The sequence below is a fragment of the Borostomias antarcticus genome, assembly GCF_949987555.1.
Source record: "Borostomias antarcticus genome assembly, chromosome: 5".
Lineage (NCBI taxonomy): Eukaryota > Metazoa > Chordata > Actinopteri > Stomiiformes > Stomiidae > Borostomias > Borostomias antarcticus.
Window position 1 is genome coordinate 3885901 of NC_140238.1, and position 16766 is coordinate 3902666.

Consider the following 16766-nt stretch of genomic DNA (forward strand, 5'->3'; position numbering starts at 1 on the left):
TCTGTGGATTCATGCGGGAAGAGTGGGAAATACAAGATTATGTACGACAAAGGGCCTGCATTTGTAAAGTTGGTGGCGCTGAATTTTACAGCCTACTTTCCAAGAGTATTTTTTAATAACAGTAGCCTACATGTTGTGGTTCACTTTTTACAGTCTCCTGCATTGGTTTCTATATGAGACGGCAGTGGGGTAATATAGGCCTAGCACAATAGCATTTGAAATATCTGAAATAAATTACAAAGCTAGAACCATTCAAAGTGAGGCCCTCTCTCATCTCCATACCCCCGCACGCCTGGGTTCAACCATTACATTCAGCGTCCCCATGGAAGCAGTCCGTTTGTGACATGGATTCGCCATTTTGATGTCACTTGGTGTGTGTGGGCCAAGCAGGGATACAGACTAGCAACCTACAGCCTACCTGCTTCAACCCGACATATCACATGTGGATATTTATATAGTTTGAGTCGAAATATAGTTTGTCACGGAAAACTGGAACTGGTATCTTCTCCATACATTGAATACGGACTTGGAAGGCATGTGAGTTATTCCAGGCTGGAAGCACTCACTTCGCAGCTGTCTGGCTCACGTTAGTCCTGTGTGATGTTACTGTGTTATGTTACTGTGTTATGTGACTGTTGGTTGGTGTTAGCTAGCTTACGAAGAGTGCGTTAACGTTAGCCATGTTGCAAGGGCTGACATCACATAGCGTGCTAGCTTTCCTGCTTTATCTTGATTGTCTTTGACGGTAACATTGAAGAGCATTGGCAACTGGCGGCGATGTCGCACGCCTGAGAACTCAGAAGCTTACAAACAAATACATTTAAACAAATACATTTGAACAAATACACAGTTAGTTGTTTAGATAAATACACAGCTAGCTGTTTAGCTGTTTAGCTGTTTAGCTAGCTGGCAACATTCCCCTGCGCCTTGCTATGGAGGGGGGGGGGCGCTCAATAGCTACAAGTGGTTTACAGATTGCGCTATTTTTATGCTAATGTCTCGCCTAGTACAGAATTGGTATTGTAGCAGAAACGATAGAGGCTTACAGCCTATTATATATATTATTGACTGGATTGTCACAATGAATCTGTGGACGAGCTAAAATTCTGCTTCTCTATTCCAGCAGCCTGCTTGGTTGTGAGCTGATATGATCGTCATGCACCCATGCTCAATGCGTTTACATGGGATTTGCACGTCTCATGCATACTGATCCCGGCACTGCCACAGTCAAGTCGAGAGACTGTGCTGGAAGGCACTGATTGCCTATCCACCAAGAGAAGATGAAGAGCCTAAGTAACGAGCAACGCTGCTGCCCTCACAGAAATGGGATTTCTTCATTAAATTCTCAATTTTGACCACATCCAGAGGACCATCAAGGATGATATTTGGATTGATACCCCAGGAGTTACATGAACAGCTCCTGGACTCAAAGAACTATCAGAATCGAACCAATGGAGTGGAAGAGCTGAAAAATATCCTCTTGGACTTGGACCTGCAGCCAATCCCCTCGGACAGCATTGTGGAGTTCATTAATTTTCTCCAGAGACTTCTAGATGATAGCAACTTTAAAGTATTGTATGGGACTTTAGAGGTCATCAACCTACTTATTCAGAAACTGGATTGCAATGTAGACAAATATTTCAAACATATAGCTTGTGCAGCTCTGAAAACACTTGGGGACACTCGCACTGTCACCAGGAATGAGTACATGAATGTGTTTCGTCAGTTGATGAGAATTGTAGGTCCACAAAAAGTGTTGGACCTTGTTCTTGAACACTTGAAAGACAAGAACTCCAGAGTCAGAGAGGATGTCATCAACATCATCACGGCAGCTATGCTCACCCACCCCAGAAAGGACTTCGATATCCCCAGTCTTTGTTTTGAAGTTGCACCATACCTGGCGGATGGCAAGAAGAAGGTCCGCCATGCAGCCCTTGAGCTGTTTGCTGTTTTGGACTATTGCCTTGACACAGGGAAAAAGCAGCCCCTGATGAAGGCTGTGGACCGAGTCGAGCTCATTGGGGATGTGGAGGGCCTTATGGCAGCTGTGCAGGCAAGACGGGCGAGACACACACTTCCCAGGCTTTCCTCAGAGGGGATTGTGGAATACGCCCTTGTGGTCCCCAAATCTGGACAGAGACGGTCGCCACAATTCGGTTCAGGGGCTGACCTGGAATGGGTGGTCAATGGTGGGCAAATCAGCAGTGCCAGAAGCCTCAGAACAGAGCAAGAGTCTGAGAGGCTGTATGGCTATGGGAGCCTGGGCTCCCTCACTGACGACCTACCATGGCAGAGGAGGATTGTCAGCGCAGGCAAAGGGAAGAACAAGCTGCCCTGGGAGAGATCAAGCCTCCCCTCTACAGAGAATGCCCAGCCATGCGGTGCCCTCAATGGAAAGTCAACTGAGCAGGTGGGTCATTCATGAGTATAAAAGCCACTTCCCCCGACACTTGAGACACAGTGTTGTGGCAGAATAACAGAAGCCTGTGGTTAAGATGCACACAATCACTGATGATGACGCACGTTTTCTTTGACTCCGTCTCTTCTGAGTCAAAATGCAGATATTACATCTGTAGGCCGCCTAATGTAGTCTCTCCCCAGGAAGCTAATGCAGATTTTGACTTTTAGTTGACATTGATTGGCATGCATGAAGCAATTATTGACTCAACAAGCAGCGTTCACATTTTTTTTCCATGACTCCAAGGGTTTCTAAAAATACCAATGCAATGAGTAATTCTCAGTCAGTCACTGATTGACTGCACTTGTGGTTGGAGGAGCGTCTGCTATTGACTTTGAAATCACCTACAATCACATTGGCCGTGCGTTTCAAAGGATTTGCTGTTCTCCAGAGTCCACAATCAAAGTGCAAGTGTACTGATTGTATAGTGTCTGAAAAGAGTAGGCCACGGTCTAGGGCTTATTCTGGATTTGATTTACCATGACTTGGGACAGAGATGGTGAGAAGTCAGTCAATTTGGCTTCCCATTAGTAGTGTATTTAGTTACCAACTCATGTTAGGTCTAATGAAAAGTTGATCTGCTCCTCTCTCATTGAGCCTTCTAGAATGATGGTGTTTGCGAGCTGTAGGCCTTCAGCAGGGCATAGAGAAGGACCAGGCTCTTCAACGTTTTAGCCTGCCACCCCAGCTTCGTTTGATGACTGCTTAATGCCAGACAGGCGAGACCAGAGAAATCCAGCCCAGTGCCACCCTGTCTCAGAGATGGGTTGGGGCTGGGGAAAAGCACACACATCAGATCTGGTTCCAACCCCCCACAGTGCTGGATGTAGCTCACTGGTTGAGTGGAGAGGGAGTGACTGCACCATATCTTATTTATCTCACAGGGGGAGCTCTGAGGGGTCTGCGTTGCAGAGCAGACAATCTGTCTTCAGTGCAGTATTGGTGTAGTGAAGCAATAAAACGCACACTTGATGTCCAAAAATAACACTACTTCTTAAACTAGGTTACATCGCTGCCGTCAGTGTGCGTGCCTTTGTCCAGTTTCATCGCTTTACTAATGTTGCTACTAGTTACGTATCATTTAGGCCAATGGTTTTGAATGTGAAAGACAGATTACCTGGTCATTGTTATTCATGAGTTGCAATGGAAAGCTTGAAATTGTCCGGACTTTGGGCTTTGTTTGATTAATGCACGACCAAGTTATTTCAGTCTTCCAGCGAAACCTAATGTTGCCAGCAAATCCTGTCTCCCAGCAACCCCACTTCGCACAACACAGTTTTCCGAAGGGGGCATGAAATTTAATTGGAGAAGATATCATAGGGTCAGATGCAGCTGTGATTTCTTTCTTTTTTTTACCATTTAATGGTGGTGTTGATTATGTGAGTCGCCAGAAATGGGCTAGCAAGAGAGTTTGAGATCATTTGAGCGATGTCTCAGTGGATGAGGTGTGAGCAATGACATGAAAATCAGTCATCCCTCTTTCTGTGCCTCGGTTATTGATTGTATTGTCAGACTTGCTTTGGTGCCACGGTTACGTCTCTACAATAAATCTTTAATGAGATTGGTAGACATACATACACCCACACCGAAGGTGTGCCTCTCTACACGACTAGAATCACACCCAAAGCACAAACGTTTTTGTTTTCCATCTCCGCTACTGTACTTCCCTTTGTTGAAGTCAGTGGATGGAATTTCACTTGATCCACGCTAGGCTCCATATCGGTTCTCAAACGGTTCATCTCTTGTCATTTGAACTAGACCTTTTCTGTTTGCTTTCAATGACAATTATGTCGGCACACCGCCACAACACTCTGTCCCCTCGCAGGTCATTGGTGAAGACAGCCTGTCCCTCTCCAGGAAGCCAAACACCGAGACGTATGTCCCCAGTTTTGGTAAGTGCCTCCACTTTCAACTCTTTACATGCATGCACCAGGAGTGCACAAGGTAAGTGCCGTTGAGTAGCTGTCAGCACCAAGGTTAGTCCGACCATGAGACCAGCTCTGAATTGGATTAGCGTTCTAGTCAAAAGAACCATGCTGCACCAATCACAGCCCCAAGAGGGTTAAGTTGCTAGGCTGCTGGGCAAATAAGTGCCATCCAGGTGTCATGAGATGTGACAAGGCTCGTTAGACCATACCTCACTCTGTACCTGTCCAGATGCTGACGCTATGCTAATGATATTGCTGAGGCTTCCAAATTAAATTCTGTCAAGAATTTATAGTTTGGTCAGGTGGTTTACACGTGTGTGTGTCTGTGTCTGTGTCTCTGTGTGTGTGTGTCTGTGTGTGTGTGTGTGTGTGCGTGTGTGTGTGCGTGTGTGTGTGCGTGTGTGCGTGCGTGGAGACAAGATAGAAATGTTCTGAAAGTGATATTTTGTAAACAAGGTTAATTGTTTCAGTGGGAGTTAAAGAGCCTCTGCTAGGTACCATTTGTTGTTCAATAAATAGGTTATAGATCCTGAATATGAGCCATCATGGAGGCTGGCTAATTGTTCCGTTGGTTCTAAACCTTGATTTAACTCCCACTGGGAATGCATTGTGTGTTAGTTTTCCATGTAAGAGAAGCCATTAATTAGCCTACTGCTAAGCTGAAAAGCCAGTTAATGTGTCCTGACTCATGTGAGGGGGTTCTTTGGCTTCTGCAGAAGGATTTAGGGTCATGGGGGGTCATCGTGTCAGAGCAGTCCATTTATGGCTGGCTGATGGATCACCGTTCACTGAGGATAGCCCTGTCGGAGCAGCCCCCACAGGGAGACTGAGGGGGGAGTGTGTTCATAGACAGGAGATACATCATGGTGGAGGGCTAGGGCTACTCTCTTCCTTGCTATTGCACTTACCAGTTCAAGTAGACATTACTTGTGAGTAACTTACTTGACTCTATGTTGAGATGCAGGTAGCTAGGCTGCTTTTATTGAAGTAGTTGTACTAGCCTTTCAGGTAAGATATCGCCATGCGATTTATTTTGGACAATAAAGGTGTGTGTGGGTGTGTGCATGTGTGTGTGTGTGTGTGTGTGTGTGTGTGTGCCTCTAGAGAGTTCCTGCATGGCCACAGTTTATAACACTCACAGCACAGGCAAGACCAGACTTGAGTCTTTTTACTGCAGGCTGTAGAAGACGCCAGCAGCTTTTACCACCCTGTACGAACAAACAATGTCCGAACAAATCTCGCTCTTAGCTGCTCTCTCATAAAGTCTTCTGTTTTCCATCTGAACTCAGGGGTTTTGTCTATGTAAGCCCGTCAGCCAAAGGCTGAGTCAGAGGAATTAAACCCAGGCCAGAACATTTATCAAGTGAAACCAAACTGAATCAGCGTGCATCTCCTTGCCATACATGGTGCTCACATGCCAACCTGAACTGTGCTTGGAGAGTGTTTACTACAGAGAGGTTGAATAGATTACTGTGGCCAATTTCTGAAGACAAGTCTTTCTGTATTAGAAAGCCAAGTCTTTCTTTATTATATATAATATACAGGTGCATCTCTGAAAATTAGAATATTGTGGGAAAGCTAATTTTCCATAATTTAATTCAAAAAGTGAAACTTTCATATATTATAGATTCATTACACATGTAGTGATATTTCAAGGCTGATTGCCTCCATGCCACGCTCCACGTTGATGCAGTAATTTGTGGAAAAGGAACCCCGACCACGTATTGAGTGTATAAATGAACATACTGAACATATTGTACAATCATAAAGATTAAAACAAAAAAGGCTTGAAATATTTCACTTTGCATGAAAGCTTCACTTTTTGAATTAAATTACGGAAAATAATGACCTTTTTCACAATATTCGATTTTATTTGGGATGCATCTATATATCCTATTGACAAGTGTACCGTGTCACCAGCAACAATTTTAAAATATCTAAAAAATGGTTTAATTTTTTTTTTAATTCGTGATAATTCCCAAGTTCCAACATTTCTTGAAAGCTGAGAAACTGCACTTTCTAGTAATATAGGGAAAATCCAATTCATATTTGGAATGTTGGCACTGAACTTTCAGGACTAAAAGGGTTAATGACCTTTTAAGGTCATTAAAGGCCTTTAAATTTCAGTTATTCTAAGACAGTAAATGACAGAACACGTTTTGTCTTCCAGGTTCTGCAGAACCCCCTAAACCAAGGAGGAGGGAATCCCCTGTTCGCCTGAGGAGAAGTGGAAGCCTCGACTCAGACCCTGACATTTTTAAATCATCCCACTTCTCTGAAACAGATGGAGGTAAAGAGTCTAGCCCTACGCTCATTTAAGCCTCTTTACCCTCTGTAAAACGTAACTTCCAGGAACTTTTAATGGTGAATACTAATTGAAATGTCTTTTGTTTTCCGGCAGTGGCACCCAAAGCCCGTCTCCTGTCGGGGAACCCCGGCGTAGAGCGAACCTTCTCCCTCCCCTCCAACCCCAGCACCCAGGGCTCCTTCCTGCTGCCCTCCTACCCGCTGGCCAACCTCCCCAGGGCCGCGCTCACGCCAACGCTGTCCCAGCGCAGAGCCGACTCCTCCCTGTCCATGTCCAACACCTGGCCCAACAAGAGAGACAACAGCCCCCACCGGAGAGAGCCCAGCCCCTGGAGTGACGCAACGGGTAAGGATGGATGTGTCAGCTGCAGGTCAGCCCAGGGTCTGTGGCGTGTGTGTGTGTGTGTGTGTGTGTGTGTGCGTGCACAACATGTATAAGTGTTTTTTGTTGTTTTTTTTAAACTGTTTTTCATATTACGAAAATTGAAGTTGCGAAGAGCCCGCTCAATAAAATAAACAACCGTTTTAGGATCATTTAATAGTCATATTTTGTCGTGTAAAGTCCATGTCCTGTGAGAAGTGTGAACAGCTCTGAATCCTTGAAGCCCCTTTTCTCTGCTTAGTGATTCCAGGTGTACCAACATTCACAGAAGCATATCTTCTTCAAATATTTACAGATTTCAATGTATGGCACATAATTTGAAAGCTTACAATTTACCTTTTCATAATTTGTAATTAAAAAATAAAAATGACCTTGCCCTACATCAGGACCGAACCTCCAGCGGTGGTCACATATGTGTGCTGGTCCTCAGTTCATCCATGTCCCCCCCAGGCGACCTCACGTCCAGCCGATGCTCACCACGGCCATTCCGCGCCTCGCTGGTCAGCTCCTCCTCCTCCACCACCGCCTCCTCCTTCCGCCGGGCGCTCAGCAGCTCGCGCTCCGCCCTCCCCGTCTCCCCGGTCCTGCCCCCGCAGCCGGACCGAGCCCCGTCCCAGAACGGCCAGAGGCCCCACCCTCTTCACGCTGGACTGCTGGCGCAGGACCAGCAGCCTGAGAGGAGTCTGCACCTGGACCTGGCCCACCTGGGCATGCAGGACCAGGAAGAGGAACCTCTGGACAGAGAAGAGGTCAGGAATACTCTGGACGACTTAGTAGGTGTCTTCGGTTGAATTTAGGACACTTAAGTTAAGTTTCTACTTGCCATCTGGTCGTCAGGGAATTATTCATACTCGGTGATGAAATGTGGGTGGTGCTTTGCCTCCTCTCACGCTCTGTGGGTAAAATGGATCAGATTCAGAAATCTGCTTGAGATGTTACGACGTTACTCGTGCCAACTGAGTGACGACCCACTCGGTCATGTCTACAGATTGCCATTGATCCAGCATTCATGTGAGAAACCCGATCTGCTCGGTGCGAGGTTGCTCGCTGGACATGCTGTGCTCTCCAGTCCGTCTCTGCTTACTAATCGCTGCCTGTCTGGCTTTTCAGATGATGAACTCTCTACGCTGCCTGCGCGACAGCGCCGCTAAGAAGAGGGCCAAGGTGAGCCTGAGCGGCTCGGAGCCCGACAGCCCCGACTCGGCCATGAGACTGGAGCTGGCCATGGACTCGCCGTCCCACGCCTCCCCCACCGTCCTCAGCCCGGCCAGCGAGAGCGGCCTGTCCAGCCTCTACTCGCCTCCCAACTCCACCCTCAACGGCGGCAAAACCAGGTGGGGAGCGCAGTTGGTTCTAGGTGGAACCGCGCTCGATCACCGATCAAAGATGCATGTCCTTGTTTTGTGAGTGAGAGCTTAATCGTCTGAGGGGCTTGTAGCCCGAAACGTCACCTCGGTGTCAATTAAATATTCCTGGGAGCATATTTCTGGTGTGCAGACACTTTTTCCTGATGAGTTTGTTTTTTTGTCCAGCACCCAGTTTGAAACATTTTGGATGTGCGTGCCTTTGTCCATTTTCTGCAGGGAGCTAAATCGTCTCAAGACATCATTGCAGTTGTTTATATGTTTTGTAGTCACTGTATTACAATGTCTTCCACTAATTTATGCTGAGGTAGCGCTCTCTAATTTCGGTCAATCTCCCAACAGCCCTGGGAATTCCGCCTCCACAGCAGCGAAGCCTCGCGTGGCAAGAGTGCCTTCTGCGAAACTGAGGTCTTCTGTCTCCATGGACTTCAGCGCCCTTCAAGGTACACAGAGGATTTAGGATGTAACGTGATATGTCTGCGTCTGAGTACCTGAGTGTATTGGGTATTTGATCCCAGGAAAAGTTAGCTGTGTTTGTTGTCGTTGTCGTCTACTACAGCCTTTCCTCTCCGAGATAAAGCCACATCCGAGGTCAGCGTGATCGGCCAGCGAGTCTCGTACTCCAACGGACGAACAGATCCGGAGGATGAGGATTGGATCGGGGAGCCCTCGCCACCCCCCCATAGACCAACCGGCCGGGAGCCAATCAGAGCTCTGAGGCCCGCCAAAGGTGAGTGGGCGCGCTGGAGGACCGCTGCTTTGTGGGAAACCCCTCCCCCAGTCTCTCAGGAACGTCCATCTGTCGCTCCGTCCCTGACCGACCTCTCCTCCTCGTTCTCAGGGTCCCAGAGCTACAGCAGCCGGAGCTCCCCGGCCACGGACGTGCCTGAAGGGGTGGTTGGGCGAGGTCAGTCCCTCTTCCTCCTCCTCCTCCTCCTCGTATTACTTACAACTCAAGCTAGACTAGTTACCATTGTCTATAGACAGTCTTTCCTCGATACTCTATTCTCAGGTCACGGTGTTCTGGCGCAATGTTGTGTTAGATAGCGGCTAGCCAACCCTTCCATCCATGGCCAAGCCCAGTACCATAAATATCCACAGCCATGCCAAGAGCCGTTTGTCATAACCGCCAGCCAATACGCTGGCCTTGTATATAAACACAAATGACAGATCGACATGAAATGCCTCAGAGTCCGGAGTAGCCCAGATGTATTGGTGTCAACTGAAAATATTTTTGAGCTATTAACTTGAGTCGCTCGCATTTCCCATCCCTATCGTCTGTGCAGGTGTGTTTGGTTCGTCAGTCTTCTCCTCCCGTCCGGGTGGGGGTATGTCTCTGGAGCAGGGTGACGGGGTTTACAGATTTGGCAACGAACCCCCTTCAGGACTCTACGGTCACGCTGTCTCCGGCAACCAGCTGGACCTCCATGACAGCCCAGAAGCAGAAGAGGACGCAAAGGTCGGCTGCATCAGAAACTTGGCTCTCTGAAACTACATCTCCCAGCAGGCCCTGCAAAATATTGAACTAGTACACTCGCCGACAATATCGGCCAGCTTCCGTACAAGGCTCTATCTGACTCTTATCAGGCACATGTGTTGGGTTGTGTGTGTTTGAAGACATTGTTTTTCTGTTGGTGTTCAGGAGAAGATGAGGATACCGCGGACCACCAGGGACAGGGGGCGGCAGCAGCAGCATCTGGACCAGCCGGAGGGTCACTATACTCAGACGGAGCGCCCACGGAGGCGCGTCAGGCCGGCGACCCTAGAAGCTGAGGACCCAGCGGTCAGCATAGGTAGGTAGCATAGGTAGCCGTCAACATAGGTACCAAGTTACCCCTGTTCCCCCGCCAGCACTAAATACAAGCGCTAGCACCCCTCACGTCCTGCTGTGCTCTGTGTCCCATCTATTCCACTGTCCTGCTCCTCTCAGATTTGCACCTGAACGGCAGCACGGTGGCGTCCGCCATGGCCGACGCCGTTTCGGACGCGCCTCCCGCCGGCCGCCCGGGGTCCCAGAGCCCCGCCAAGTGCTTCAGCCCCCCCCACCAGCCCAGCCCCCCCACGGTGCCGCCAAACCCCAGGACCCTCCCCCGGCTGAGGAGGGCCCCCAGCCTGGGCAGGGCACTGCCCTCTCTCTCCCACAGCTCAGGTCAGTGGGACCGGCTCCCGACAACGCACCCGTTCCGGCCCTTTCCATCTTCTGCCTGTTTGCGGCAGCCCCGTATGTGTATCCAAACAACCTGACCCATACTGTTTTTGCATAATTAACAGGCCAGTCAACGGTAATTTCCAGGCTTGTTTTTAAAGCACTAAGTTCACTAATTAGACCATCAAAGCCAGCAGAGCCTGAGATAAAAGAGATGTTCTCCCAGCTAATGGGCTGCTCTGCTTTGTTATGACAGCTTCTGTTAATGTGCCTCTACCCACACATAGTGCACGCTGTTTGTTTTCTAACAGAGTGACTGTTATTTAACCTGTGTGTGTGTGTGTGTGTGTGTGTGTGTGTGTGTGTGTGTGCGTGTGTGCGTGCGTGTGCGTGTGTGTGTGGTGACTCTAGATGAGCTGTCGCCAGGATCCCCCAGCCAGAAGAGAGATCTGACGGAGCCGCCGGAGCTTCGACCCTTCTCCAAACCTGACCTGGTCCTGACACAGAGCTTCAAGCTGCTCAGCTCCGAGGACTGGTGAGACCTCTCACACACACACACACACACACACACAGCCTGACTCTGGGCCACCATGCCGAGTCTGAGCACGACGGCGGCGGACGGATAAGATGGCGGCGCTCACGTCCGTTTGTGTCCTCGTCGGATGCAGGGAGAAGAAGATCGAGGGCATGACGTCCCTGCGGAGCCTGGTGCTGTACCACTCCGACGCGCTGCTCGGCAGGCTTCACGACGTCTGCCTGGCCCTCATCCAGGAAGTAGGTCTTCTCTACCGCCCCCTCGAATGTTACAGGCTCACCATTAGGATCTGCATCCGCTCCCCTCTGTCTCTCTCTCTCTTTCTCTCTCTCTCTTTCTCTCTCTCTCTCTCTCTCTCTCTCTCTCTCTCACTCTCACTCACTCACTCACTCAGTCTCACACACACACACACACACACACACACACTCACACTCTCTCTCTCTCTCTCTCTCTCTCTCTCTCTCTCTCTCTCTCTCTCTCTCTCTCTCTCTCTCTAGTCAGGTTTCTGCTTTGAGGCGTAACAGGTATACGATGGCCGATGTTGGTTCTGAGTCTGTGTGTGTGTGTGTGTGTGTCCCAGGTGAAGAACCTGCGCACCAGCGTGTCCCGGGTGGCGGTGGAGACGGTGGGGGACCTGTACGGCCACCTGCAGAGGGCCATGGACCAGGAGCTTGAGGGCACGGCCAGGGCCCTGCTGCAGAAGGCCGGCGAGTGCAACGCCTTCATCAGGCAGCACGTGGACGCCGCCCTCAGTGCCATGGTGGAGCACTGCACCCCCACACGCTGCATCAGCGTCCTGCTGACCGGGGGACTCAGGTCAGGGGTCACACACACGCACACACACACATGCTGCATCAGCGTCCTGCTGACCGGGGGACTCAGGTCAGGGGTCACACACACGCACACACACACATGCTGCATCAGCGTCCTGCTGACCGGGGGACTCAGGTCAGGGGTCACACACACGCACACACACACACAGTAACGTTTGTTAGTGCCAGCCTGGATGTCATAGCAGATGAGATGATGGTTAGTCAGCTAGTTAGTTTAGTTAGCTAGTTAGCCAGTTTTTGTTTTGTTCTGGTCTGTCTCTTTCTGTGACTATGTAAAGCGTCCTTGGGTCTCGTAAAAGGCGCTATATAAATGGAATTTATTATTATTGTTGTTATTGTTATTATTATTATGGTGTTTGAAATATTGGGGTTAATCCAGCGGCTCGAAGCGCGAAGAACTGCTGATTGTTCACGCCTCTTTTAAATGCGGAGGCGCGGAATGCTATCTAGACAAAGAGGTGCCACGGAAATATTACACCTCTATCTAAATGGGCAGAGCGCAGATATTGTGGGTCCATTGCAGGACCTATTTGCAGCAAACTTGCGGAAGCTCTGTCTAAAAATGCCTCTCGTCTCCAGTCACCGCAACTCTGTGGTCAGGAAATGCACAGCTCAGCACCTGACCAACCTGACGGAGAAGGTCGGCGCGGCCCGCCTGCTGTCCGGGGGGAAGGACCTCACCGACCGGATCCTCCCCGCCGTCGCCAAGCTCTCGCAGGACTCCTCCCAGGAAGCCAGGTGAGGACGGGCGTCAACGGCGCCGCCGTGTTAAGGCCTGGCTTTTTCGCCGCGCCAAGTTTGACCGCGAGGCCGCTGTGTCCAGGTACTTTGGGCGGCGGATGCTGCTGTTCCTGTCGTCCCACCGCGACTTCGATAAGATGTTGGAGAAGTACATCCCCGCCAGGGACCTGGCTGCCATCAGAGACACCGTCTTCACTCTCAAGACCAAGGTAACGACTCTGAGAATCCTGAGACCGTTTGCAGAACTGTTGTCGTCTCAGCACCTGTCTAGATCAGTCCCCTCCCCCCCGGGCTTTGGAGACGAGGTCATGTTGCATTATGGGTAATGCAGAAGCATTTTATATGGGTGTTGTGTGTCTCACAGGGTCTGGGAGAGATGCCCCAGGACACCCCCTCAGCCAGGGGCAGACGCTCCCTCCCGGGCAGCGGCACCGTCAGGGCCTCGTCTCTCAACAGAGAGCCCCTGGTCAACAGGTAGGCACCTTCGCCCACTCACTTCTCAGCTTGGCGTTTTTCACAATGTCAATACTTCTGGTGCAGCCAATTATGATTTCAGCCTGACTTGGCTGTTTATCCATGGGCACTCTAAATGGGTAGGTTCTTTTGTGTGTGCTGATGGTTTTTTCGTGTGGCTAGCACTCGTCAGTGTTGACCCATCTCGCGCTGCTTACCTGTCGTCTTATCTAACGCTATGTGGATCTACAGGGACTCTCAGTACAACGTCAGGGCTCAGGTGCACAGTATAGCAGACAAGACGGAGTACATCAGTCAGATCTCAGCCCTGCTGAGTTCAAAGGACTTCAGAGAGCGCATCAAGGGCATCGACCAGCTGGTGGCCGACTGCAAACACAGCCCCAACATCGTCATCGGCAGCATATTCCCGGTAACGTCGCCCGGGCAGTCGATATTTGACCAGCCCTTACCCGCCTATAGTTCGTCCTGTGATTAAAGGGGGTAGTGTGCTATTTTGGACATTTGTGCAATTTTGGACAGAGTGTAATCTTCCCAGCCTCAGTATGCTCTCATGTGAAATGTATCGCAATACAAATATTTTTACATGTTTGGCATGGCTTGAACATAAGCATTACCCTAGCGCTTGTTTTCACTGCTCCCAAGTCATGCCAAACACCTAAAAATATTCGGATTGCGATACATTTCATAGAGCATAGTGAGACTGGTCAGATAACTCCCTGTGCTTCCCATCTTGGAAAAGCACATTTATCATAGTTTTTCAACGCATTTACGTATGCCCCATTGACTCCCATTGTAGCCCAGTGAGAGCCTGCATAAAAACCTCAGCTAGCTCAATACTGGAACGATCAGTGAAATTATGGTCTCTATGTTTCAGGTTCATGGTAGACAGACCACAAATACAACTAAATATCCAAAATAGCACACCACCCCTTTAACACAAGGGCTGGTTCCATTATGTAAGCTGTGAAGCTCCACTCCTCCCTCCCTCACCAGCCTTCTTCCCCCCCTCCCAAACCAGTTGTTTGATGCCTTCAAGGCGCGCCTGCAGGAGTCCAACAGTAAGGTCAACCTGCACGCCCTGGAGTCCCTTCAGAAAATCATCTGCCTGCTACGGGACAACCTGGCCCAGGTGGTCTACATCCTGGTCCCAGGCATCGTGGACAACCACCTCAACTCCAAGAACGGCGCCATCCACACCGCCGCTATCGGAGCCGTCCACGCCCTCATACAGAATCTGGGTGGGCGTGCGACATTTTCCAATTCACATCCCAACCTCTTCTTCAGGTTCACTCGTAGCAGAGGAGACCTTAACACTGTCCTTTACCTTAACACTGTCCTTCTTTACTGTGTTAACAGACAACAGCCTCCTCCTCCAGCCCCTCTGCACCAAGGCCCAGTTTCTGAATGGAAAAGCTAAAGTGGATCTTATAGAGAAAGTTGCAGGTATGTCTATAGCAGCACTTCACTTGAGAACTTTTGTTTTTATTAGGAAAATACAGGTAACAATAGCAATACATCTTTACCTACCTGCCAGAATGCCCACAAAAATGTGATACTGCAGTACTATAAAGTGAGGTTTAAAATAGTAAAAATAAATATCAGCATAATTCACTGCAGTATGTCTCATATAACTACAGCCTATTCTGTTCCTGTTTTTCAATGTTTAACATTTACTGTACACACATGCACAACCAACAGTTGAAATCCTCTCAGCATCTTTTTTACAATACGTTAGTCATTTAGCAGACGCTATTATCCAAAGCGACTAAATAATTACATTTAACGTAGGAATAGCCAATGTACTACTACTCGCCAGAACTCACAAGTGCATCTTCTTTCTAAAACAAGTGACTAAGAGCATAATCTAGTGTTGAAGGCAAAGTGCAGGAATCTTAAACGGGCATGTTTGTAGCTGAGTCTTAACCCGCCCTCCACCCCCATCTTGTCAGACATAGTGACAGAGCTGTACCCCCGCAAGCCCCAGCTGGTGGAGCAGAGGGTGCTCCCGCTGCTCTGGCACCTCCTGGGCACGTCATGCCACAGCGGCACCGTCCACGGCCGGGGGGGCAGCGTGAGGGGCGCCACCGCCAGCCTGTGCCACGCCCTCCACACCCACATGGGGGCCGGCCTGGCGGAGAGCGCCGCCTCCCAACCCGCCAACGTCCACAAGGGCTTTAATGAGCTCCTCCGCACCCTGTCCTACCCATGAGACACCCCTCCCCCACCTCATTGGAGAACGCACCGACAGAAACACACAACCAAACCTTGAACAAGAAGAACACAAAACACTGACCTTACTTGAATACGGAGATGTTCTACATTTCTACTAGTGCCTGCACCTTTTTTTTGTGAAAAATAAAAATTACTTAAAAGATGAGAGCCCTTAAATCAACCCTTATCTCAGCAAGGTGGATATCCTCCAATAAAGGAGCTCACACACAGAAAGACTGCAGCTTTTGGCATCAGGTCTCACACTCAAAACAACCTGCTCTCTTTGCACTTTGAACAAGTAGCTCACTATCATGATGGTTGTCATGAATATTACTTTGGATGTATCATCGTACGATTGTCGCTGTTCGTTTTTGTTGATGAATCTTAACATATGTACTGTAGAGCGAAATCAGACAACCTTGCAGAATGTAATGATTAAATGCACAACAAGAAGAGGGAAACAGGACCCGATAGATGTAATGTATATTTTTGCTGTTTTATTAAATATAATCTGTTTTTTTTTTTCTAAGACGTGTCTTATATACTTAGTTGTTTTGAAGATTTGTGAGAGTGAAGATTAGTGACGATTTTACAAAATGCTGTTGTACAGCTCCAATGTGTAATTGCACAGTATTAGCCTAACCTGTTATCTGTAAGCTGTACTGTATGGTGTTACAGTATATAATTTATCTATTGTGTATTGGTTTGAAAGTCATATTATGACATTTCCTTGACGTGGTGAGTTGGAACTGTCTTGGTTGTTATTTTTTTCTTTTGCATGACCAAAAGGTACTGACAGGGGATCAAAAATAATATTTATATTTTTGTTAAAGAATATATAGATATGTACACAGATGCCTAAATCAACTTTGGGTTTAAACCAATTGTACGGGGTGGGTATAGCATTGAAACCATTTAGCTTTACACTAATGACTGATACAGACCAAGTGAAGCCCAGGTCTGTAGTTCTGTTTCAGTATAGTGCCAGTCTTTAAAGTAGCCTTTCACAATTCTATTGTTGAATTATATTGAACTTGTTTGTTAACGAGAACGACAGATTGATATATAAATAAAGTGTTTTATTTCTGTAAAATTATCTATTGCCTTATTGATATTGATCAGAGATGATTTGGGGGAAATACTGGGCGTTTCATAAAGAATGTCCCCCATGTCCAAGTTGCAGCACCTCAATGTGACCACATTTCTCAAAAGGAGAATAAGGAATATAGTGTGGGTTTGTCCATCAGTCTGGAAAAGCATGGTACTATATAAGGCCCCATGATATTCCTCTGAGAGCCCTAACGACTGTCAGCATATTGTCAGCAGTATGTTATGTAGAGAATGAAAGCCAAATACTTTAGTGCAGTGTAATGTCAGTGCTGTAACA

The 16766-nt window shown here is 48.4% G+C and overlaps 1 protein-coding gene across 2 annotated transcripts; it reads left to right on the plus strand.

The window, feature by feature from the left end:
* The first annotated feature begins 377 nt into the window (after positions 1-377).
* togaram1 (TOG array regulator of axonemal microtubules 1) lies at positions 378-16721 on the plus strand. 2 transcript variants are annotated; one of them, XM_084438484.1, is made up of 23 exons: positions 378-537; positions 1124-2410; positions 4284-4350; positions 6557-6676; positions 6788-7039; positions 7526-7824; positions 8186-8409; positions 8782-8882; positions 8999-9169; positions 9281-9346; positions 9726-9898; positions 10082-10232; positions 10370-10588; positions 10997-11120; positions 11254-11359; positions 11701-11936; positions 12533-12691; positions 12777-12903; positions 13059-13168; positions 13400-13577; positions 14187-14406; positions 14525-14611; positions 15118-16721. In XM_084438484.1, the coding sequence occupies exons 2-23, from the start codon at positions 1379-1381 to the stop codon at positions 15375-15377; spliced, it is 4482 nt and encodes a 1493-aa protein (XP_084294610.1). In that variant the 5' UTR covers positions 378-537; positions 1124-1378; the 3' UTR covers positions 15378-16721. The 2 variants fall into 2 exon arrangements, with proteins under 2 accessions (XP_084294610.1, XP_084294611.1); XM_084438485.1 differs by having other exon boundaries at positions 1127-2410.
* The last annotated feature ends 45 nt before the right edge of the window (positions 16722-16766 follow it).

Bases quoted from the DNA above. Each gene is read 5' to 3' on its own strand.
- togaram1 (XM_084438484.1), top strand. From the start codon at position 1,379: ATGATATTTGGATTGATACCCCAGGAGTTACATGAACAGCTCCTGGAC. The intron at 8,883-8,998 runs GTACACAGAGGA...CGTCTACTACAG, and splicing joins GGACTTCAGCGCCCTTCAAG to CCTTTCCTCTCCGAGATAAA. The intron at 10,233-10,369 runs GTAGGTAGCATA...TGCTCCTCTCAG, and splicing joins GGACCCAGCGGTCAGCATAG to ATTTGCACCTGAACGGCAGC.